The sequence below is a fragment of the Medicago truncatula genome, chromosome 8 (assembly GCF_003473485.1).
Source record: "Medicago truncatula cultivar Jemalong A17 chromosome 8, MtrunA17r5.0-ANR, whole genome shotgun sequence".
In the NCBI taxonomy this organism is placed as follows: Eukaryota; Viridiplantae; Streptophyta; class Magnoliopsida; order Fabales; family Fabaceae; genus Medicago; species Medicago truncatula.
Genome location: NC_053049.1, coordinates 48,211,326 through 48,238,018, shown reverse-complemented (window position 1 = coordinate 48,238,018; position 26,693 = coordinate 48,211,326). Strand labels below are relative to the sequence as shown.

Sequence of the window (26,693 nt, the reverse complement as noted above, 5' to 3'; positions counted from 1 at the left end):
AGGTCATAAAAATTGTAATAATGGGGTTCAAGCAGCTAAATTTTTAAATAAGGGTAACAAAACTTCATAAAAATGAAAGTAGGTTACCAAAAGTGTTTAAGCCATATATTTTATAAAGAGTTTGATTGTGATTTATTGCTAGTGTAGATGATTTTACACTTCATATACTACATAATATATTTATCTGATATTAATAAAGTCAAATGTGATTAATGATTTAATAGTCATGATACATTAATGGTGTTAACAATATTTACTCTGACATTATATAGGAGTTGAATATTTTTATAAAACCACTTTTTGTCAAGGTAGAACCAAACATATACTTAATATTTTTTCGTAAGTGAACCACCAAATTTTCCTTAAAATTTGTAAGGGCTAGACATTTTATCCTCCTATAATTTACGAATAGGCATAATTACTTTGATTTTGAATTACACAGAATAATAAGATTATTTGTTAACTTGTATCTAACTAATTTACTCTCAAATTAGTAACAAAATTATATCATTTTTTTAGTAAATTGGTCTTTGAATTATATCACTTACTATAGCAATTAATCACTAAATTATCATTTATTATCAAACCAACCTCCGATCTTCACAAGTTAATAAGAACATCCATAATAGAGACCCTCAATTTTAAGGTCTTAAACGGGTCCCACATGGATACATCATTTTTTATTTATTTATAATTTTTTAATAATAGTACCTAATATGTACCCAACCATTCCAATGGCAAAAGGTCTATATGGGTTCCACAAATAACATTAAAAAGTCAGGTAAATTGCAATTGAAAAACAATAGTAGAATGACATTAATTATTTTAAACAAAAGTAATGTGGGGTCCACTTAAGCATTGAGGTCTTAAGTGAGACTATGGGTCCTAGAAGACCCTAAAAAAAAAAATTCACATTGGGGGTACCTATTAGGTACCAAGTCTTAAATGGTGAAGACCTCACCAATGTGGATGCTCTATGTAGATCAAAATTGTCTGACGTCATACGAAAGAGTAGTGATATTTGAACAACCATTTAAGATAACTATTGTGATAACTTTTTTTTCTCTCTCTTTTCATTGGTTAAACACAATGGAGAAAGAAAAAGGAAGAGATAGAACAAGAGGATAATGTGAGTATGAGAGAGAAAGTTGTCATAAAGTGGTTGTACAAATATAATTTCTCCATACGAAATAAATAAGCAGCCCATTATAGAGAGAAAATGTATGGTGCTTATAGAGAAAGGTGGTTGTGTAAGCACCCACTCTATCTATAATTTTCGTGGTTAATAAATTGTACACAAATCAATAAAGTTTGTCTAAATACAATGACATTGAATTATTAATTATTAGTTGCTGGGTTTAAGAGATTATATACTTATTAGGTAATATCATTAGAAATTATAAAATATATGATGTGTACATGTATGATCCACTTAAACATTCAACATGAAGTGCTATGGTGGAGATGGTCTTACAAATTTCAAAGGAGAAAATGTTCGACCCTCACAATTTCAGCTAGCAAATCGTTGATTTACTTTTTTGGCTCAATACATCGTTTAGTCCCTTAACTTAATTCTTTTTTTTAGAATGATCCCCTAACTAAAAAACGTCTCAAATTGGTCTCTTATGTCTTCTTCCGTTTCCTCTTTTGGTCCTCTCCGTTAGTTTTTAACATCAAATGTCTAAGGTGAACCATGTTTAAAGGTGGTCCACCATATGCCTTATTAATTTTTTTTAATTTTAACCATTTGATTTTTTTCATTAAAAGAAGACCGTTGAATCATGTGGGGTCTATTGTACTTTATTGTGAACCACTCACACCTAATAAAATCCATTCATCTTCTTCTCCCCTCATCTCTTCATGATCTTCAACAACAAATTCATCAATAAAATCCAGAAAATCCCAAAAAAATAAAAATAATTATTCCTACTCTTTAATCATCACATAACCATCATTGTCATCTTCATCTATCATCATCAACACCCTCCTTCTTCATCTTTAACTCATACCCATACCCGAAAGCATAAAACTCAAAGCTGCAAAACTCTTGGTTGAAACTCAAATTTCAAAATTCTTCAATCAATTTGCAACTACATCACTTTCATCTCCAATTCTTTCTCGTTAGGATTCCTGCAAGTGATCTAGGACACAATTCTTTTTGGAAGGTTTATTAAACTAAAAGCATATAATGGTTATTAGGGAGAAGGCAGACTCTCGAACAACAGGTGTTTTGCTGATGGTTATCAAATTGGTTAATTGTAACTCAAAAAAAAAAAATTATTATGTACAAAATACATTACTTTACTGGTGAGTGGTGACTGGTTTCTAACATATGCTCATCTCCATTTTGCTTAACAAACACTGTTGTAGCAGCACCGATCAAGCTACAACTGGTGATGTAAATTCCCCTTCAACCATTACATAAACAACAAATTCAGAATAACGGAGAGAAAATGAGAGAGAATTTGATTTGAAAGGGGAAAATGAGAAAAAGGGGTTACCAAGCAGCGCCGAGACAGCGATTGCAGCAAAGGTGTCTGGTGAGATCCTAACGAGTGCTGCAACCTAAGAGCTTGAATGCCTACAATGATTACAGAGCTAGACATGGTGGTTGTTGCGTAAGGAGAGGATTGGATCTTGGAGATTTTTTGTAGTGGGATAGAAGAGAAGAGAAAGAGGAAAACGATGTCGTTTTTGCTGGTTGAATGTTGATTTTTTTCTGATTTTTTTTTTGTTGGTAAATTGTACGAATTTCTATGAATATGAAGAAGTGATGGAAGAAAGAAGATGAAGAAAGGGAAAAAATTAAGTGTTGGTGGCTCATTGTTGTACACAATAGACATGCAATCCAATGGTTGAGATTATATAAAAAATATTAGTCATTAAAAAACTAACAGAGAGGACCAAAAGAGGTAACGGAAGAAGACATAAGAGACCAATTTGAGACGTTTTTTTAGTTAGGACACCATTCTGAAAAAAAGAATTAAGTTAAGGGACTAAATGATATATTAAGCCTACTTTTTTTTCTCACTTCATAGAGAAATTTACCTTTGGAGTGCTCGAATTCTATGTTTTAAAACATACTAGATGAGTAACGCCAAAACTATAGAAAAAGAGAGCGACATTTATCGACAAAGGGTTATGGATTTGTGGTTATGTATGGAAGCTTGGATTATGATGACAAATGATGATTTAGCATATATGAAGTCAATGCAGAAATTTTGTTAGTAAGTCTTAATCATATCTTGCTTTCTCATCTGAAGTTTTGAACCGGTTGTGCTGCCACTTTCCTATAAAAATGATTCAAAATAAAATATTATTGCTTATTAGAACTAAAAAATTAATTAATTGTACCTAAAAAAGAACTAAAAGCATAAATAAAAATAGGCTTAATAGCAGTTTTAGCTCCCTAAGAAAAAAACTACAAAATCACCCCTTAAGTTTTGCATCTGTAGCAGTTTTGGCCCAACGACCAATTTTGACTCGGTTAACGCTGACGTGACATCCTAAATGAAGTGCCACGTGTTTTTTTTTTTGACCAAAAATTGGTCTTGGGAGGCCAAAACTGCTAAAGTTGCAAAACTTAAGGGATAATTTTATAGTTTTTTTTTTTAGAGATCAAAATCGCAACTTTAGAAAAGTTATGGATTAAAATTCCTATTAAGCCAAAAATATTATTGCTAAAATATTATTGCTTTTGTGTAAGAACTTCGCTACCTTACATAAGGACAATGACAATAATTTGATCTGACGGGTGTGTCATATATATAGGCATGAATTAATTAAAATGATGTAACATTTAAAATTGAATGGTTGAGAATGCATAACAAAATTGTTTTTTTTTGAAGGAGCATAACAAAATTGTTTTGTTTTTCGCTTTATGAAAGTGCATACTTATGGATTGGGACGGAGTTAGGAATTTAAAGTTAGGGGGATGGAGTATAAGGAATATAATTTGATTAAAAATAATTATTCAAATACAAAAAGTAAATAAGAAATCTTAAACTAATATTATTTTGGTTTGTTAAGGAAATTTTTAACTATATTATTTTTTGGTAGATAGATAAATGATCAAGTCATTATAAACTCTTAAACACATAAGTAGAGGTGTCGGAATTTAAACCTCGACCAAGACACCCAACCAAACAATTTCGACAATTTTTGTCTGTTGGGTTAGGACTAATGGTTTTGTAGAGACTAAAATCATATTTAATCCTATATTATTTATGTAGTTTTGACTTTCCTTACCTCCCGGCCGAACTTCGGATCATAATGATCCCATTATCCTAAGAACCAGAGGGTTAAAAAAAATGGCAATTGACTAAATAGAAAAACTTGTGTACGAGTGTGAAAGACATGATATTTTTGTCACAAGAGAATAGAAGAGATAATACATTAAGAACTAAATTATATTTTTATCTATTAGTTTTATTTTAGGTTTTAATTTGCTATTTTATTTTGGTTTTAAAATAGTCTTTTATTCTACAAAGTTATATCATTGCGGTTCATTCCATTTAAAATATGTCATAAAGATGACCATATCAATATATATTACGAAATATAAAATAATTTTAAATAGTATTAAGTACAAAACTAATGATATTAGTTGCCAATTAATCTAATAATATAGTAAAAAATTTTACATTTTTTTTGGTAATTTTTTTTAATTATATTAATTGGGGCCCATAACCTAATATATATTTTACTAAACATTTTAATATAAATTATTTTTAACATTATCAACACTACTTCACTCTCTCTCCAACAAGCCGGCCCTAGTTTTCTCTCTCTAGGTTTTCTCTTTCGGTTTCTTCATTGAGGGGTGGTTTTGGGTCGATTCTTGACCTAAAATCACCCCTCTTCATCTTTTTCTCTATATTTCAATCTAAATAAGTTATTTTCACATAGATCTAAGTTTTTTCTTTGTGATTTATCATCTAAGTGTGGTGGTTTGTTGTTCGTCGTCTTGTGCGGCGTTGTTTGATTTCCCGTCTTTTTGCGGTGTTCATTTGATTCATATTGAAAGATCAATTATTCAATCAAAGAGTTGGGCGTGAACGTTGCAGATCCGGAGGCCATGAATATTCCGCACTTTAATTTTATCATATATTTTTGTATGCATTATGTCGTTATATGCTATTAACTTGGATGTTGTGAGTTTGTTAGCAGATTCATCCTTTACGTTTTTAGCGGTGTTGAATGATGTAATCTCTCAATTTGAATGAATAAATATCATTTTGTTTTTGTCAAATTTTTTTTTTTTAATATAAGTAATTGTGTGGTATATAAAAAAAATTGTTGAAAATATGGGGGGACCATGGCCTTTAAAGGCCCCCCAGTTCCTCCTCCCCTGCTTATCAATTATCATGTTGGTTGCAAAATTTGATATAAGGAGTACTTTTCACGTAGGATTAAGGTTTGCTCCAACTCTGTGAATTGTTTTATTGTGCTAATTAGGTTATTGCTAATATAAGTTCTGTACCAATTAGGTTATTGCTAATGCAAGTTCAGCATGGTAAGTTATACAAAGAAAGATACATTAAAGCCTTGCCCTATTTAGAAGAACATCAGCACAATCCTAATAAATAGGTGTATGAAGTTTCCAATCCAGTGGTGCATATGTACGATGCTAATAATGCCCATATGGTCTGAAATTTGATAGGTTACCAATTTTTTAATTTTGTTTAACCAGATGCCAAATTTTGATTAATTAGATCATCTAGCATAGTTATATTATTATTATTTTTGAAAGAAATTAGCATAGTCATATGTAATAATATTTTAACTGTAGTAAACTATATATGATAATTCCATCAAAACATGCTAAATATATAATAATATATGTAAAAAAAAGCTAACAAAAATATTTCATACACCCTTCGATCAGTATTATAAGCAAAATGTATTTTTTATATTTATTGAATGAATTTAAAATGTTGATTTTTGTTTATAATAATGACTAAAAAGTACATATAATATATTTATTGTCAGAAATATATATACACATGAACCTCACTTATAAGGTATTTCTGGGTCCGTCCCTCATTAGATGTCCCATAACGACCGTCGACTATTCCTTACATAAGAGTACTTATGATCGATAAAATGTAGCTCGATTTTCCTATTAAAAGCGTAGCTTGAGAAAAAGTAAAACGTAAAGGGCATCTAATATGAACTTCAAAAAAGTTTATTAAAAGGAAACATGTGGTATTTTATTAAAAATGATTTTTTAGGGATTTTATTAAAAATGATGGAACTCCGTCTTCTTTTTTTATTTATTATTATTATTATTATTATTATTATTATTATTATTATTATTATTATTATTATTATTATTATTATTAAGTTTTTAATAGGGAGAATCCCTTTTAATAAAAGGGAGAATGATCAGAACTTTAGGATAATAACAAACTGAAGAATTCAATATATTTTTTAAAAGGAATTGGATGGATCATAATAATCTAATCCATTTACAATCAAATCAAGGTGCCATTTAATTTGGGAAAGGAGAGTTCTTTCCCACATAAAAACCATTCAATTTGTTTATTATCACATTTCCGATGGATAGATTCGTAAATTATATTAAAATATTTTTTTTTCATTATGTTATAAAATAAAATTGTTATAAATATATCTTATTATTTAAAAATCACATATTAAATATTTTATTGTGAAAGCCAATTCGCGTGAGCCACCTCACTAGATAGTAGCCTTCCCTTTTAACCACAAGTTATTCTTATTCGACTCCTATTTTATCCCTAGTCAACCCAGTATATCCGCCCAATAGAGTCGGAGACTATCGACTTTGAAAAGTAGGAGAGAGAATATAAAATATGGAAGTGTAAAATGATATTGTGAACTTAAGTGATCTCATTATGTGAGCGTAAAAAGAGAGATTTATCATTTGATCGGTGGAGTTGATTTATCACTTTTGCATGTGTGTTTATATATATAATAAATAAAGAGAGAGAAATGTAAATTGCACTATAAATATTTTAAACCTATTCATTAAAAAAAAATAAAAATTAAAACCAGTTAACTATATAATCGAAATTTTTGTGGAGCGGGGCATTTTTGACATGGTGTGGCTGAAGCACGTCCCACTAAAGGTATTGGTGTTCGTTTGGCGACTCCTTCGAAACAGATTGCCAACAAAAGACAATTTGATTCGCAGGATGGTTCTTCACCAGGATGACAACGGTTGTGTTGGAGGATGTGGCAGCCCGGAGACGGCAGTTCACTTCATTTTGCGGTGTGACACCTTTGGCAGCTTGTGGCATCTTATTTATAAGTGGATTGATATCTCTTTCATATCTCCCGACTTGGTTACCGATCACTTCCATCACTTTGGTCATTTAGCGGGTTTGCCGCGATATACACACAGTTACCTCCAAGTGATTTGACACTATACTGTTTGAGTCATTTGGAAGGAACGAAACAACAAGATTTTTACAAACAAAGCTCATGATTTGATCAAGTTATTCGACTATGTCAAGTTTATGTCTTTTTCATGGTTAAAAGCTAAATTGCTCTCTACTACTTTCAGTTACAATGACCGGTGGCAGAACCCTTTAGTATGTATGCGTATTAGGGAGTAGTTTTTCTTGTATTTTTCTTTCGTAGAGTTTTATGGCAACAACCTCTTAACATTGTATTCCTCGTGGTTGATTTTTTTGACACATCTTGTACTAGACGAACCATTTTTTATTAATCTATATTTCATTTTGGCTTCTTAAAAAAAAAAAATCGAAATTTTATCAAGTCAAACAAATATTAAAAATAAAATTTGTGGGCAAGATTCCTCCTAAGCTTATTGGTGGGGAAGTCCGCCACTTTAATCGGTACAAAACTTTTCATTCCCCCTTCTCCCATGGTAGTTGGAGTTGTCTTTGTCCTGACTAAGACTATATGAACTCTTTTTTTAAAGGAAAATGAACATTTTATTATAATTATCAATAATGCAATACTATATGATGATTATCATCAATTAAACGAATGACCCAGAAGCAAAACAAATTAAACAAGAATATAAATACTAAGAGGGTAATTAAATTTAGTAGATATATGTGAAGGAAATTGTGGACAATTGCTAGACACGTTTGCAATATTATTTTATGTATTTTTATTTATTTATATAATAATTTAAAACAGTTTGATATCTTCCACCAAAAAACGAAAACAGTTTGATATCTGCCTCAATAAATTTTTTGATAAGAGCAGACCCCTTGGGGGACACGTGGTGTCATAGTAGTATACCAAATGTATACATGTTTATGATCAAGTACACTGCACACCAACAACCCTATCTGTAATTGCCTTATTGGGGGAGTAAGGAGTGTGTTAGTGTGTCCATAACCATGTAGCTATGTGACACTCACCTAATATAATCAGGTTTTGGTTTAGATGAAAAAAGCAAAATTGAATCATAATCAAAACCCTAAAGCTTCACGAGTCATATCATGTGTGTTAGGAGGACTATAATGTGGTTGAGCTGCAAATTTAAGCTACATATATATGGTTTAGCTAATTAATCAGTGCAAGATGACTTGGTTTTTTTCTTTCTTTTTTCGTTTTGATTGTTTTGTGGAATAATGGCCTCAATATAATTATTATATAACAACTTTCGTAAATACTATTTCCTCCTCAATTTTAATTTCAAATTACTATTGGATACGACGTGTACCTAGACTTCCAAAGGAACATAAGTACCATGACTTATAAAGAGCCAAAGGTTTAGGGAATATTAGTTGTGTAAATTGGGAAGTTACAAAGCTCGATTGGGAAGATCCTAACAAGATTCCCATAATAGCTTAGTTTGAAAAAAAGTAAATCTTGTCCATTTTGTGAGAGAAGATTAATTAGTGGAAGAAACTATACGTACGATCGTAATCAACTAGAGTGGGAGCCAACGTTTGTGTCATAACATTAAGCCACTATCCAATCCAATTGTTATTAATTTAGTTGATTAATGTCTCTAAAAGTGATATGTCAAATAGAAAGAACAACGCAAAGACCATTATTAAAATTGTTTTATTGCATCCGTCATTTCCTACCTTTTGAAACCTTACGTGGTGCGAAATTTTCAAAAAGAAAAAGTGTATTTTACGTGGCAGAAAAATAAGAGGCACTAAGTTGCAAAAAGAAAAGGTAGGGCATAGATTTTCTTTGAATAATTTTGATAACTTATCCAATTTCTATTACGTGAGAAAATTCAAAAGTATTATTTACAAACTTATTTCACTCCACTTCATAAATTTACTCACTTTGTTCTAGAAAACTATCCTTTTTTTTTTTTTTTCTTTGATGTTATAGAAAACTATCCTTTCCATTTATTTTTCTCTAAAAATACCAATACAAATATAACTTAGAAGATTTTTTTTCTTTATCTTTGATTCATTTTATTTTGACGAATAAATATATGTTAACATTGGAGTAGTATTTTTCACGTAAACTTCGTGCATGACCCGTCGAATAACACCACCAAGAACTTTAGGAAATGCAAGTGAAACCTTCCATGATAATATGACTATTTCCTTATATCCTAAGCTTCAACACCCACAAATTAGTATACCTGTATGGCCTACCTAAGCCAAATCTCTTGATCTATATATAGCACCATTCCTTTGCACTTAATTTCATACATAAGCAAACATATATAAGCAAGTCCTCTCTTATTAATTCCTATACACCTAGCTCTTCCCATATAATATTATAGAAAAACATTTTGCTACACAACATGCACAATATTTCATTTTCTAAGATGGATAAACTCATATTCAACTCTTGCATTGCATACTTTCTTCTTTTCTCTCTCTTGTTTGTGCATGGCAAAGAATTGTCATGCAATCAAACTCCATACCCTCATGTGTGCAACCATTATATTGGAACCACCACAAATAAACTATCAACCCTAGATTCTTCTTCTTCCTTCCATGATATTGTACTTAAGGTTACCTTGGACCAAGCCATTGAAGCACACAAACTTGTATCAACCATGGAATTAAATAATTTCAAAGACAAGCATGCCAAATCAGCATGGGAGGATTGTTTAGAGCTTTATGAGGATACAATATATCAACTCAAACGCTCAATAAACTCAAACAACCTAAATGATAAATTAACTTGGCAAAGTGCTTCCATTACCAATCATCAAACTTGCCAAAATGGTTTCATTGATTTCAACCTTCCATCTCACTTAAATTATTTCCCATCCATGTTAAGCAACTTCACTAAATTGCTTAGCAATTCTTTGTCCATTAGCAACACTCTAACTTCATCACAATCATCCTCATCCTCATCATCAAGTACTAAGCAAAACGGAGGGAGAAGGTTGTTATCAGATGGATTTCCATATTGGCTTTCAGGGTCAGATAGAAAGCTTCTTCAGGCAACACCGGGGTCAGGGATAGGACCAAGAGCTGATATTGTGGTTGCACAAGATGGAAGTGGGAACTATAAGACAATATCTGAGGGTGTGGCTGCAGCTGCTAAGCTTAGTGGAAAAGGGAGAGTGGTTATTCATCTGAAAGCAGGTATTTATAAAGAGAATGTTGATATCAAGAAGACAGTGAAGAATTTAATGATATTCGGAGATGGAATGGATTCTACTATTGTTACTGGCAATCATAATGCTATAGATGGTTCTACTACTTTTCGTTCAGCTACTTTTGGTAAGTTAATCAATCCTTAATCACTCATCTATTCATATATGATATATCTATATTCTATATGCATGGGAGAAATCATATGATCAATGGAATAGTACGTAACAATAACAGTAATAGTAGTAATATTAAAACACTTTGAATTAAGTGAACACTAGAAAATATATCACTTTGGCCCCATTAAGATAGAGACAAGCAACACTTTTTTTTTTTTTTTTTTGAGGGACAACCTAGTGTTACGGATCAAACATTATATAATATATGAAGCTATTTGTCATATGACTATCAAAAGATTAACAATAAAGTACAAATTTCTTAAATATCTTTTATCTTTGAAAACAGATAATATTTTCAAACTCAGCAATCTCTTGTTTTTTTTTTTTTTTTTTTTTTTACAACATAATTTGTTTTAACAACATAGTTTGTTTTTAGTTACTTTTCTACTTTCTCACAAAAGCTACTTTTTGTTCAGATATTTTAATATTTTTTTAATAAAACATGTTGAAACAAAAAAAAAAAAATTCACCGAACACATCATAACAATTATAAAACTCTAAAGTCTAAACCATATGACCAACAATTATATATTATTATTTATTAGTATTATTCAACTCACACTTTTTTACATCGATCGGACTCTTGGAAAACATTGTGATTGGGATATTTTTTTCTGTATATTCAAAGTGAAAATATCTCATTTCTATGTATTGACGTTAAATTTGTTTTTTGTTCGTCAAATATTTTTTTCTTGAAGAAAAATTAACCCACTTAAACTGAGATAATTAAATAAAATATATTAATAAAACCTTTCTAGCAATATTCACTAAAAGTTCTGGAGTTTAATCTCCATGCACCGGTCAATGTAAAAAATTTTCAATTGTTCATTGTTTTACTTCACATGTGAGTATATTATCGTTCACAATTAATCATTTGTATGCCTTTAATAAATTTAAATGATCAGACAATTATGATCGAAGTATAGTGTAAAAATTCCTTACATAATATATGAATTAAATTTAAAGTTCTAACTATGAAATAAATAATTACTGCAGGTGTTATGGGAGATGGTTTCATAGCTAAGGACATGACCTTTGAGAATACAGCAGGACCCCAAAAACACCAAGCAGTGGCTCTCCGTTCCGGTGCCGATCACTCTGTTTTCTACCGTTGCGCCTTCAAAGGCTTCCAAGACACTTTATATGTTTACGCCAACCGTCAATTCTACCGTGACTGCAACATCTATGGAACAATCGATTTCATCTTCGGTAACGCCGTTACTGTCCTTCAAAACTGCAACATCTTTGTCAGAAAACCAATGAGCAACCAACAGAACACCGTAACAGCACAAGGAAGAACAGATCCAAATGAAAACACTGGAATTGTAATACATAACTGCCGTATAACCGCATCAAGTGATTTGAAAGCGATTCAGAATTCAGTTAAAACATATCTTGGTAGACCATGGCAGAAATATTCAAGAACGGTTGTTATGAAAAGTAATCTTGATGGTTTGATAAATTCAGAAGGTTGGGCTCCATGGATGGGTGGTTTTGCTTTGAGTACACTTTATTATGGCGAATATATGAATGTTGGTGGTGGTGCTAATACTGATGGAAGAGTTAAATGGCCTGGTTTTCATGTTATTACTAATCCTTCTGATGCAGTTAAATTTTCTGTTGGTAATTTTTTGGCTGGTGATTCTTGGATTTCTGGTAGTGGTGTGCCGTTTGATGCAGGTTTGTGAATATTGATTCATTTCAGAGTTGAATTGATCAAAGTATAGTGAAAGAAATAAAAGTGATTGATCATTGAGTGGGAAGACTTGAAATGATGATGACTTTGGCTGTTTTGTATAAAAAAAGAGGATGGTGAAAGCATAGTGGTGGTGACAATTGAAGATGGGGAAATTATTGTCATGTAGTATTTGTTGGGTGTTTGCCATATACAAAGGTTACACAAGATGTTGTACTTTGTCTGTCCATTATTTTTTTTTTAATCAAAGGGTCAACTAGTGTTTTCTTTTTTTTTTTGGTCTAGGGGCCACGTTAGTTTCTTTGATTACATAATTGTATATGTACGTATTATACATGGATAAAAGATTTTCTTTTCTCACTTGATTATATATTGCTGCTTTTGACGCTGAACAATTAGCACTTGAGTTTGTGTGCATCTTGCGAATGAACCTTTCTGGTATATATGGACCGATCTATGTGATTCCATATAGCCGACACTAATTTTCTAGTGAGAGAAACTCAAACTTCTCTTTGAACTTTTTTTTTTTTCCTTCATTCATCAAAAATGCGTGGTTTTGGGTCATTTTTTTGACCTAGAATCACCCTCTACATCTTTTTTCTATCTCTTTCGATCTAAATTAGTGGTTTTCACATCTATCAAGTTTTTCCTTTTGTGTTATTTGTGATTTCGTTATCTAAATGCAGTGTTGTGTTATTCTTCGTCTTGTCTGACGTTTGATTTTGCGTCGTGGTGTTCGTTTAGTTCCTGTTGAAAGATCGACATCAATCAAATACAAATTCAATCAATTTGAATGTCAACGTTGCAGATCCGAAAATATGGATGTTTCGATGACTTAAATTTGCGTTTGATTCAGATACACATCGTAAAACTTACCTACAGTGTATGAAAATATTTAACTTTCGTACCCCCTGTATATAACCAAGTCTGAGCAAGCCCTAATCATCCATGTTTACCTATAAGCACTATACACCTTACAATCATTAGCAAGAGCAATGTGATATCCTAAAACTAAAAAATAGATGTGAGATAGTTATAAGGAGTTTTCTATCATGTGTAAATTTGCATATGTTAAGAAATTTAAAGTAGTAACTTTGATTTAGAACTTGTGCATTTTATATTAAATTTGTAGTTTTTTAATAAATAATTGTTGTTTTCAATAAAAAATTAATACTTTTCGTTGTTTTAACATTGCACATGTTAGACAAACCCTAATTATAAAAGATTAATTTAATTTGTGTTATATTTGAGATGTTTTGAAGAGACATTCTTCCATAATCACAAATATAAATGAATAGGGTTTGGTTACACACACATAAAAATAATTTTTCTCAAAATACTAAATCATTATATTATCAATTTCATTTTTATTATTAAAAAAAAGACTTTGATGTGTGTGTATCAATACAATATTCATTTATGCTTGTGTCCATAGTGTAATTTCTCTATTTTGAGATGTTTTAAGAGGAGCAATGTTATTTGAACAACCTTTTCATGTGACAACTTTTTGGACAACCACATTATACAAAGAAATTTAGGTAGTGACACAAAAATCAAAGCAATAGAGAGAGAAAGTAGAAGAACAATGTGTGTATGAGAGAGAAAATTGTCACAAAGTTATCGAAAAGTAGTTGTTCAAATATCATTTCTCTTTTAAGAGATTAACAACTTAAAAAGTAAGTGATGTCATGAGGTAATTTGGTTGTATGATTATATGTATAAAAAAATGGGTTAATTAAGTTTTTAGTCCCTATAAATATCTGCAGTTTTTTTTTTAGTCCTTATAAAAATAAATCACACTTTTTAGTCCCTATAAAATTTTCCGTTAGTGTTTTTTGTCCCTGTTAAATTAAAATTTGTTTAATTATGCTTAAAATTTTAAATTTTTAATGATTTTTTACATACTTGTTTAAAACATTATAAAAGGTTCCGCCACAATAAATTAGCTCAAAATTTTATTTTTAGGTGCAAATTTTTGTTAGTTTTATCTTGAATTTTTGGCGTTTTAAAAAAATTATATTTAATTCATTACATGTTAAAAAATTCTAATTTTTTTATAAAAGAGATTATTATAATGTTCTTAGCATGTCTGTTAAAAATATAAAAGTTTAAGTATAATTAAACAAATTTCAATTTAACAGAGACCAACACATACTTTTAGTCCTTGTTTTTTTTTTTGACAAGTACTTTTAGTCCTTGTAAAATTAAAATTTGCTTAATTGTGCTTAAACTTTTAAATTTGTAACATATTTTTCACATACTTACTTAGAATATTATACAAAGTTCCTCCGCAAAAAAGTAACTTAAAATTTTATTATTAGGTCCAAATTTTCATTAATATAATCTTGAAAATTTGACTTTTAGAAAAATTCATATTTAATTCATTACATGTTAAAAAAACTAAAAATTTTTACAAAAGAGTGTCTTACGATGTTATGAGCATGTATGTAAAAAATCTTTCAACAATTTAGAAGTTTAAGCATAATTAAACAAATTTTAATTTAACAGGGACTAAAAACACTAGCAGAAAATTTTATAGGGACTAAAAAGTATGATTTATTTTTATAGGGACTAAAAACAAAATTGTAGATATTTATAGGGACCAAAATCTTAATTAACCCTAAAAAAATTTAGACACCGCTTCTAGAAAAGAAAAATATATTCTTCTTCTTCTTAAAAAAAAAAAAAAAAGAATATATCGAAATAAATAAGAAATTCTATTGAAATGATAGGTGGGTCAGTTTGTTAACCAAGCTTTCAAGTTCAAATTACGCTTTATTAATTGCCTTCATTTTCCTTTGCTTTTCAATAACCATGATTAATTATCGTACTAATTAAACATAATTATTAGAAAACGAGATGCATGCTAGTTACAACTTGCTGCAGGCGGCTGATAAACAGTGACCAGAAATAGAAAAAGCAATCCATAAAGAAAATGACATCTGACTTAATTAGCATGAGCTGTGCTTTCACATCAAATTAATCCAAATCAATTAGAGTCTTCTGACTTCTGTTTATTGGTTAATGTATCTATCACAAATTACAATTAGAATATTAACATCAACAATAGGACTTCTTTCAAAAAAAAAAAAAAATCAACAAAAGGACCATTGTCTAATTGTGTTTATATGTACTAATATAGCTAATTAAACGACCATGTAAGGTAGCTTTCTCACCAGTCCTTATTAATTAATCAATAATCATGTTAATTAACCTTTTTTAGGGCAATCATTTTAATTAACTGTCAAGTACTAGATTACGAAATGACATTTTTATTTCATTCTACGTTAACATATCCTTTAATCTTACATGTGATCAGGTGTTTATATCAATATGACCATTCATTATTCCATGCAACTTTAAATTAACGCATGTCTTCCTTCAAACAGAAAAATTAGATAAATCTAAACATGTTTTGTTCATAATAGTAAAAAATAATTATGGAAATCATAATTAAGCGGGTCCATTTCAATTCATTATTTCTTTCTTGTAATAAAAATTATGCTTTGATCTCCATGAGTTTAGCTCAGTTGGTAGAGATATTGCATGTTATATGTAGGGTAAGGGTTCGAACTTCGGACACCCCACTTCTCCATATTTAATTGTGTGAGCTCTAGTTACTTGACTACTTGAAGAAAAAAAATTATGCTCTTGTTTTTCTTTGCTTAAGAAGATAATTAATTTAATGTATAGATTAACATAAAAAAAGAGGAGAGAAGGATAATATAAGCATGGACATATTTAAGATATTTAAAAAAATAAAAAAATAGTGGGACCTACAGTGCAATATAAAAAACATCCAATATATATGCAAGTGGAAACAGAAAGACTTTTATACATATATGTATACGTACATATATACAGTTAAGTTCTGTAATAAAGGAGGAAGAAACTAATTACCACTATTTTTTGTTTTTTTCTAGATTACCTTTGAAGAATGATGAATAATTTACTCACCAACCAATAAAAATGAGCAATTTGTTGGTGGGATCAAGATAGTTCATGGATACCACTTAAAAATGTGCTTATGTGACTAATGTGTATTGGTTGGGGTAAATTACCCACCATTCTTCCATGGATACTCTAATTGTCGCCCTATTTTTTTCTTTACAACCTTTTGTTTTGGTACATTTTCTTTACAACTTTATTGAAAGTACAGCATCTATTTATTTACAACACTTATTTTTTTCTTTACAACCTTTTGTTTTGGTACATTTTCTTTCCATGGGTATAATGGTGACTTATTTTTATCTATCTATTTATCTACGGTTGACGTTTGTGCAATAATTTCCCTAAAGTACAGTATCTTATATGTAACCTTTGTACAAGGAAAAACCCAACAAAAACTAAATGACAATAATTTCTCTATCTTTATAGATTTCAATTATCACCATCATGCTTTCACCAAAGTCATCATTTCAAGTCTTCTCCACTATACATCATCTCACTTTCTTTGAATGATTCAATCAATATTCACAAACCTGCATCAAACGGCACACCACTACCAGAAATCCAAGAATCACCAGCCAAAAAATTACCAACAGAAAATTTAACTGCATCTGAAGGATTAGTAATAACATGAAAACCAGGCCATTTAACTCTTCCATCAGTATTAGCACCACCACCAACATTCATATATTCGCCATAATAAAGTGTACTCAAAGCAAAACCACCCATCCATGGAGCCCAACCTTCTGAATTTATCAAACCATCAAGATTACTTTTCATAACAACCGTTCTTGAATATTTCTGCCATGGTCTACCAAGATATGTTTTAACTGAATTCTGAATCGCTTTCAAATCACTTGATGCGGTTATACGGCAGTTATGTATTACAATTCCAGTGTTTTCATTTGGATCTGTTCTTCCTTGTGCTGTTACGGTGTTCTGTTGGTTGCTCATTGGTTTTCTGACAAAGATGTTGCAGTTTTGAAGGACAGTAACGGCGTTACCGAAGATGAAATCGATTGTTCCATAGATGTTGCAGTCACGGTAGAATTGACGGTTGGCGTAAACATATAAAGTGTCTTGGAAGCCTTTGAAGGCGCAACGGTAGAAAACAGAGTGATCGGCACCGGAACGGAGAGCCACTGCTTGGTGTTTTTGGGGTCCTGCTGTATTCTCAAAGGTCATGTCCTTAGCTATGAAACCATCTCCCATAACAGCTGCAGTAATTATTTATTTCATTGTTAGAACTTTGGATTTAATTTATATACTTTTTTTTTTTTTTTATGGTCGTGGTTTGAACCCCGACCTTGCATATTTTTATGCATTGTACATACCAACTGGGCTAAGTTCACAAGAACAATTTATATTCATCTAGTCGTACAAATGATTGGCTCTAATTTACCGTAAAAGAAATTTACCATTACAATGCATTGTATTTTCTTTGAAAAGTTATCGTTTCATATCGATAAAATATTTTCACACGATATAAAGTAAAAACATCATAGATACCGTTTTTTGTGAGACTGATGTAAAAAGTGTATGTTGAGTAATATTAATATTTTATTGTTGTGATTAGATGGTTAGTTATTAGAGTTTTATAATTTATACTTCATCCGTTTCTATATGTAAGTATCGTTTGCCTCTAATAAAAATGTGCTTAAATATAGAGCGGAAGGAGTATTATCATATCTTAATTAAATTTTTATTTTTCGTTTGAACATGTCTTAATCAACAAGTATAAAAAAAATAACAAAAAGTGCCTTTTGTGAGAAAGTAGAAAAGTAATTAAATAAAAGAGATTAGTTTGGAAATATTATCAGGTTTTGAGAGATAAAATATATTTGTCCTCGTGAGTATATATGGTAAGGACAATACATAATATATGCTGGAGTTCGAACCTGGCACCACAAAAAAAAAAAAGATAAATATATTTAAAATCTTTGTACTTTTTTGTTAATTAATCTTTGATAACAAAATGAAAATTTTCTCAATAGAATATATTATAGAGAAATGATATTTGTAAAATCATTTTATGACAACCTTTTTGACAACTCTCTTTTTCATACTTACATTATGTTTTTATTCCCTCTCTTCCCTTTTCTCTTTCCATTATTTTTGACCAATAGAAAGAGAGGAAAAGGAAGTTATCATGATAATTGTCAAAAATGATTGTTCAAATATCACTACTCATCGGTACGTAACACTATTTATACAAAGTAAGTAGTGCATATATGTCTCTATCCTAATCCTAATGGTGCCAAAATGAATATTTATGGTGTTCAGTTAATCCAAAGTGTTTTTATATTATTATCATTGTTACTATTCCACATATGATTTATCCCATGCATATATAGCAAAAAATCATAATATATTCTCACACAATAATCTATATAAATGAGTGATTAACTATTGAAGAACTTACCGAAAGTAGCTGAACGAAATGTGGTAGAACCATCTATAGCATTTTGATTACCAGTAACAATAGTAGAATCCATTCCATCTCCAAATATCATTAAATTTGACATTGTCCTTTTGATATCGATATTCTCTTTATAAACACCTGCTTTCAGATGAATAACCACTCTCCCTTTCCCACTAAGCTTAGCAGCTGCAGCCACACCGTCAGATATTGTCTTATAGTTCCCACTTCCATCTTGTGCAACCACAATATCAGCTCTTGGTCCTGTCCCTGAACCCGGTGTTGCCTGAAGAAGCTTTCTATCTGACCCTGAAAGCCAATATGGAAATCCATCTGATAACAACCTTCTCCCTCCGTTTTGCTTAGTACTTGATGATGAGGATGAGGATGATTGTGATGAAGTTAGAGTGTTGCTAATGGACAAAGAATTGCTAAGCAATTTAGTGAAGTTGCTTAACATGGATGGGAAGTAATTTAAGTGAGATGGAAGGTTGAAATCAATGAAACCATTTTGGCAAGTTTGATGATTGGTAATGGAAGCACTTTGCCAAGTTAATTTATCATTTAGGTTGTTTGAGTTTATTGAGCGTTTGAGTTGATATATTGTATCCTCATAAAGCTCTAAACAATCCTCCCATGCTGATTTGGCATGCTTGTCTTTGAAATTATTTAATTCCATGGTTGATACAAGTTTGTGTGCTTCAATGGCTTGGTCCAAGGTAACCTTAAGTACAATATCATGGAAGGAAGAAGAAGAATCTAGGGTTGATAGTTTATTTGTGGTGGTTCCAATATAATGGTTGCACACATGAGGGTATGGAGTTTGATTGCATGACAATTCTTTGCCATGCACAAACAAGAGAGAGAAAAGAAGAAAGTATGCAATGCAAGAGTTGAATATGAGTTTATACATGTATGCAATAGTGTGCATGGTGTATCAAAATATTTTTCTGTAATATTACACGAGGGAGTTAGGTGTATAGGAACTAACAAGAGAGGATTTGATATTTAGGAATGTATTTGCTTATGAATGAAATTAAGTGCAAAGGAATGGAGGTATATATAGGTCAAGAGATTTGGCTTTGGTAGGCCATAAAGGTATACTAATATGTGGGTGTTGATTATTGAAGCTTAGTGAGGAAATAGTCATATTATATTATATGTAAGGTTTGATGTACTAACATTTCCCAAAGTTATTGATCGTCTAATTTGATGGGCCATGCTCAAAGTTTACGTGACATACACTGCAATATTACGTTTACAATGTAATTGGCGTTTACTTACATATATTTATGAGTTACCCTCACAATTGTCCTAAGCATGGGAGTCAAGGATCTTTCTATTTTTTATCCTTTCCATTTTATTATCAAAATTTTGAGAATATAAGTGTAATAATATGATATTTGGTGGGTTTAACTATGTAACATACACTTTAATTAATTTCTTATCTTAACCCTTGGTTCTTAAGAGTAAAGGGTGTCGATAATTTAGAGAATGTATATAAAATCTGACCAGTAATTATTCGACACAGAAATCAAACTTAAATTCTCATAAATAATATATTTTTGAGTGAGGTTTATTAATCATAGAGCACGATTACTTGATCCATTTTAAAACTAGTAATAGAGAGGAGAAATATAGAGAGAAAATTTAAAACTCTTCAAAGACCTTATATTAAAAATAAAAAGAATATAGAATTTTTAAAACATTTGAAAGGTTGACGAAACAACTAATAGTCCTCGTGAGTTAAGCTCAGTTGATTAGAACAATGCATAATATATGCAAGGTCCGGGTTCAAACCTCGGCCACCAAAAAAAAAAAAAAATACCAAGACATTTTTATTGTCTTTGATTACTTGTTAACATTTTCATATACTTATTCGTCAAATTAAAATTAATCAGATTATAGAAAAAGAATCTATACTAAGTTATATTCGTAACAAAAATTAACAGCATAATATTAGTATAGTTTTCTACAATTTTCTTTAACGTTATTTTTCTAGAACAAATTTAGTTGAAGCACCAAGCTAAGCCACGAATTTTTGCAACTTAGAGCGTATCATGATTATTTTGCCACGTAAAATGTACTTTTTCTTTTTTGAGAATTTCGTGCCACATAAGGTTTCAAAAGGTGAGAAGAAAGTGACGGATGCAAATGCAATAAAACAATTTTAATGATGGCCTTTGCATTTGTCAAAAAAATAATGGCTTTTAAAGACATTAATCAACTAAATTAATAACAATTGATTGGATAATGGCATAATGCTTTCATACAAACGTTGGCTCCCACTCTTGTTGATTTTGATCGTGCGTGTAATTTGTTCCACTAATCTTTTCTCTCAAAATGGATAAGATTTAATTTGTTTCAAACTAAGCTATTTTTTTTTTAAGAAATCAAAATAAAATTATATAACACACCAAACAGCAATATCCAAACATAAGGTGTGCCTAGGATACCACTAAAAATACAAGAGTTTAAGTAACAACAAACAGAGGTTTACACTAGGTAGTCAACCCCAAACAAGCAAAAGGGTCGGACCACCATCTCTGCGTACCATAAACAAACACAACCTTTTTAGCTTTCAACCACCCCAAAGATAACAATTTAACCTTATCTAACAATTGAGGGACACTATTAAAAGAATTATTGAAAAGACGGTTGTTACGCTCACTCCACAAAACCCAAGCACACAACAGCCAAATAAGCTGCAAGAATGATCTTTTTGCTTTACCAACACCTGTCAAATGAGTAAACTGCACCAGATGGTCTGAAATGATGTTAGGGTCCACTCCTGAAAAACCAATCCAATCACGCATCTGCTGCCACAAAGATGCAAATGTAGTACAAGATAAAAATAAATGACCGGCTGTCTCCACGTGACCACAACCAGAAACACATAAGATATCATCCGCGGGGACAACACCACGAATTGCCAGATTAGCTTTCGTTGGTAAACAATCTCGGATAAGCCGCCACGCAAAAACTGAAACCTTCAAAGGAACCTGCGGATGCCACACTAACTCAAAGGGTAATCCCATCTGAGAATCATCCCCAATCGTCAACAAATCATAGGCACCTCTCACAGAGTACCCCTCTGCAGTATCTGGAAGCCACTCCCAAAAATCTGAAACATTAGGAACCAAAGAGATATCAAATAGTAACGCCCTACACTCCTCTAGTAAAAGCTCATCCCAAGCCCACAATCTACGCCTCCACCTCCACCCCTCCCCATCCTGCTCTGTACCCAAAGAGAACAAAGATGCCACCGTAATGGTTTTATTCTCTGCTAAGTCAAACAAGCGGGGAAACCGCACACAAAGCGGAGTACCTCCAATCCACCTATGCGACCAGAACAACATCGTCGTACCATCTCCCACCCTCCGTCTAACACTATCACCGAACCACCCTCCACCTGTGTCACCAACGCCATCACGAATCCTACCTACCTCCCGCCACCACAAAGAAACACTCCGACCCCCCACCTCCAACCTCCCACCTACTTCGCCATAACGGGCGACTAAAACCTGATACCACAACCCTTCTCTATCAACTAACATCCTCCAACACCATTTACCTAGTAAAGCAATTTGGGACTGTGATAGCTTTAAAAGTCCAGGTCCGGATGGAGTCAGTTTTGGTTTTATAAAAGAATTCTGGAATGAGCTGAAAGTTGATGTGATGAGGTTCGTTTCTGAGTTTCATAGAAATGGTAAGTCGGCTAAAGGTATTAATGCTACTTTCATCGTTCTTATTCCGAAGGTGGATAATCCTTAGAGGTTAAACGATTTTCGTCCGATATCCTTGATGGGAATCTTGTTAGGAACTTCTCAAATTTACCCACCTATATTCCCAAAACCTTGGTAATTAGTTCTTTTTAAGTAATGTTAGGTTCATTGGGAAATCTAGGTAGATGTCAATTCCAATATAGTAATTTGTCTATATTTTATCATTTTTTTGCAAATAAATAAAAAATAAGGGGGAACATGTACTACCTCCGTTTTTAAATATAAGCAAAATTGGCTTTTTAGGTTCATTCATTTAACGATGTATGTATGGACCACATGCATCATTAAATTAATGAACCTAAAAAATCAATTTTGCTTATATTTATAGGTAGACACCCTTTTTCATACACTTCTTATGTACACCCCCATGTATTAGGGGTATTTGAGTAATTTTACATTATATCATCACCCTTTTTCATCTCTTCTTTCAATGTTTTTTCCACGTGTTACAAATGTGTGTGGGTGTAAAAGGGTGTATGCCACCTAAGATGGTTCATGTATAAGAGCTAAAAAAGAAAGACCAAAGTGATCATGCAATAATTAATCGGCTACACCATAGCTTCACTTTGTAGCTCAGCCATACATTTAGCTCTCCAAAAACCCAGATATGACTCGTGAAGCTTTAGGGTTTGATTGTGATATCATTTTGCTTTTTTCATCTAAACCAAAACCATAAAAAAGTGATTATATTAGGTTACCAACAAATATCTACATGGTTTTGGACACACTATAGAGCAACACATACACACTCTCACCCTCAATTAGGCAATTTAAGATATGGTTGTTTGTACATCATGTGTTGTGTACTTGTTCATGTTTCATGTGTATACATCTTGTATAATACTTATAAATTGAAACGTGCCCCTCAAGGGTTTGTTCTTAGCAAATTGTTTTTAAAAATTATTATATGAATATGTATACAAACTTTTTATAAAATTATGATATGAATATGTATATAATAATATTTCACACGTGTCTATCGATTGTCCACAAATTTCATGTACGTAGTTGATGTAAGTAGTTGATGATTATTATTATTACGATAATGTTTCATGTACGCTTTTTTTTCTTCATATATACATTGTACCATCCTATGTGAGAGTGTATGAGAGATATTAAATATGAGTTTTTTGTGTGTGGGAATCACGTGGGCACATGTCACAATTACGTGTGGATGTACAAATGATACATGCCATCTAAGGTGGTGTATGTATCACTACTTTTATTATTATTATCATATCATTATAATTATATTAAAAATGTCATACAGTCTTAGTCGTATGACAAACAAAGACGACTCCAACTACCATGGGAAAAGGGATGGATGATGAAAAGTGAACAGATTAAAGTGGCAGACTTCCCCGCCAATAAGCTTAGGAGTAACGTAACTTTGCCCGCATATTTTATTTTATAAAATAGTTGACTTGGTCAATTTCGGAATTAATACTAAACCAGATATAAATTATTATAATTTATAGGAAAATGTTAACTATATACTTCTTTCATTCTAAAATATAAGTAAAAATTGATCAACAAAAATTAATGTATTTAACTCAAAATTTATACAGATATATATCAACTTATGTTGGTCCATTTTTGTTTATATTTTGGGACGGATGGATTATATTAATGAACATAAAGTATTATTGTTTTGTAATAAATAATAAACATGACTCTAATTTATAATATATGTTTACGTTTAAAGTTAATAATCTCAAATATTAATATAAAAAGAACCAACATATTCTAATTATAAATTAACTTGCATGCTTGTTGTATATTTTTCTTTGTTTAAAGGCTTTTATAGGGCATTTAATTAACATGGTATTTTCTTCTCCATATATGGATTTCATTAAGTTATTACACAAATAGATTTTCTTCGCCATTAAAATGATTGAAAATGGTGCTAGTGTTTTACATGGTTTTCATCCTTTTTTTGTCTCAAGTTAAGGTGTTATGTCATATATCGTAAGGTTTTTGTTGTCCACATATTTTTTTGGTAATTTAATCAAGTGGTTGTCATGTCAAGTTTTAGTCCGTATGTTCATCTGAAGATGTTTTATTTAGTTTCGAAGTTCCTGTCCTTGTTTATCATTTTATTTACACACAAAAAAAAAAAAGCAAAAACATTAAGTGTTTAAGACTCAATATGTTGAGTAAAAAAGACCAAGTATAATATCTTTATAAATTTCACAAAAAGTAAATATAAAGACTAGAAAAAATAGCATACTAACATAAAAATAATAATTGGGAGGACTGTGGTCTGTGTTGGTCCCCCCTTCTACCTCTGTAAATTTTAGATTGCAATTTGCACATAAGTGTTAAATTTGACGTGTGAAAGTTTCTTATTTCAAGGTTGGTAAAGTTATGTTAACGTTGGAAAAATGTAATCAAGCTTTTTTTTTTCTCCAAACAATATACAAATGCCCCTTATTGCGTGACATAACCTTCAAAATACATAACCTTCAAGTGAACAGTTAATGGTTACGTCATACCCTTAAACAATGAAAACTAATAGAGGAACTTAAATGAAAGATGCTTATCAATTTCAATATTTTCTTTTGTCATTTCATTTATTTTAGGTGGGCATATTTGAGTGAAGTTACAATTTCAAGGAGTGTGATTTGTTTATTCACTCATTAAACAATTCATCCATCAACATTTGTAAACTTTTAAATAGCAAAAATCTTGTTTTAAATTGTAAAAAATCTCAATTGAAATACTTCCGGCTTTTATGGTCCTTTTAAAAAAAATCTTGTTAATTTTAATTGAATGCTACTAATATTATGTATATCTATAAAAGTTTTAATTAAATAATACAAAAAAAAAAATCAAATAAATTGTTTTAAAATCCCTTACGATCCTAATCCAGTACACCACCTAAATATTTTTCTTCGTAAAACAATTACCTTGGGTCTATAAAGTGCTTTATTCATGACTGAATATTATGTTTCAAAACATACTAGACGAGTAGCACCAAAACTATAGAAAACGAGAGGAGACATATATCGACAAAGGGTTATGGATTTGTGGTTATGTATGGAAGCTTGGATTATGATAACAAATGATGATTTAGCATATATGAAGTGAATGCAGAAATTTTGTTAGCAAGTCTTAATCATACTTTGCTTTTTTTCATTTGAACCGCTTATGCTGCCCCTTTCCTTTCAAAATAATTTAAGGTAAAACATTAAGGAGCCCTTAATATGGACCTCAATTTAAAGGGATCATTGGTGAACCTTTGTTACTTACTTACTATAGTCGGTCACTATCTTTTATATTTTGTTTTGAGGTTTAATTACTGGATTTAATTTCATCTTCTCTCTTTACATCTCTTCTCTCTGGTTCATGTCAAAGTCTATGCTGGTGAACAAACCTCAAAGCTCAACTATCCACCTTCAATCTGTCCATTGTCGATTCGTTTCCTAATTACTCGGATTACCCTTTGTGATTATGAACACCGTCCTATTTTGCCCATTCCTTTATACACGTCACTCTTAGTGAATGGGTCAATCCTCTTCATTTGTGTGAGTGTTTCTAATTAGATTTGTCTCTAGGAGAGTACTAGTAATTTGTTGGGCTATTTTGTCGTCAACAACAACAAACAACCACAATGTCACATTTGTCCCTTTAACTCCCTTCACCCAAAAGCTTCAAATTTCAACCACAACTACAAAAACTACAATCACCTCAGAGATCCCCTCTGATTCAATTTTTGTTTGGAGGCTTTAAAAAGGCAAACAACATCAAATAATAATACTAAACTTTGTGGTTTGTAAAGATGAAAATGAAATATGAAAGAAGAGAGAGGATTGGGGAAGGGAATGGAGTGGTGGAGCCAAAAATGACGTTGGTGAAGAAACAATTGAAGCATATAAGAGGGGATAGAGAAGAGTAAGAGAGTTAATTTGATTACAGTAAAAAAAAAAAAATGACCGGCTATAATAAGTCACTTTGTGAGGTTCACCAATGGTCCCTTTAAATTGATATCCATATTAGGGTCTCCCAAAACATTATTGCTTATTAGAACTAAGAAAATATTAATTGTACCAAAAATACAACTACAAAACTAAAAATAAGAATATTATTGCTTTTGTCTAAGAGCTCGCTAGCTTACGTAAGCAT

At 31.2% G+C, this 26,693-nt stretch overlaps 2 protein-coding genes and 1 long non-coding RNA gene across 3 annotated transcripts in view; 1 reads left to right on the top strand and 2 right to left on the bottom strand.

The window, feature by feature from the left end:
* Window positions 1–1,390: 1,390 nt before the first annotated feature.
* LOC120577712 (uncharacterized) lies at window positions 1,391–2,956 on the bottom strand. Its single transcript, XR_005643668.1, has 2 exons — window positions 2,502–2,956; window positions 1,391–2,408 (listed from the first exon to the last, which is right to left on the bottom strand). It is a non-coding gene; the product is annotated as an uncharacterized lncRNA (long non-coding RNA).
* A 6,734-nt stretch (window positions 2,957–9,690) lies between these two features.
* Window positions 9,691–26,693, top strand: part of LOC25502277 (pectinesterase) — a 28,293-nt gene continuing 11,290 nt past the window's right edge. The window contains exons 1-2 of the mRNA XM_013591898.3: window positions 9,691–10,670; window positions 11,717–12,400. Coding sequence (XP_013447352.2) covers window positions 9,737–10,670; window positions 11,717–12,400 — 1,618 coding nt within the window. The 5' untranslated portion in view covers window positions 9,691–9,736. The remainder of the gene's footprint in view (window positions 10,671–11,716; window positions 12,401–26,693) is intronic.
* On the bottom strand, window positions 16,581–19,798 carry LOC25502276 (pectinesterase). The gene is made up of 2 exons (XM_039828857.1): window positions 18,787–19,798; window positions 16,581–17,581 (listed from the first exon to the last, which is right to left on the bottom strand). Exons 1-2 carry the CDS (start codon window positions 19,712–19,714, stop codon window positions 16,890–16,892), a joined length of 1,620 nt encoding a protein of 539 aa, XP_039684791.1. The 5' UTR covers window positions 19,715–19,798; the 3' UTR covers window positions 16,581–16,889.

Bases quoted from the DNA above. Each gene is read 5' to 3' on its own strand.
- LOC25502276 (XM_039828857.1), bottom strand. From the start codon at position 19,714: ATGCACACTATTGCATACATGTATAAACTCATATTCAACTCTTGCATT. The intron at 17,582-18,786 runs GTAAGTTCTTCA...TAATTACTGCAG, and splicing joins ATTTCGTTCAGCTACTTTCG to CTGTTATGGGAGATGGTTTC.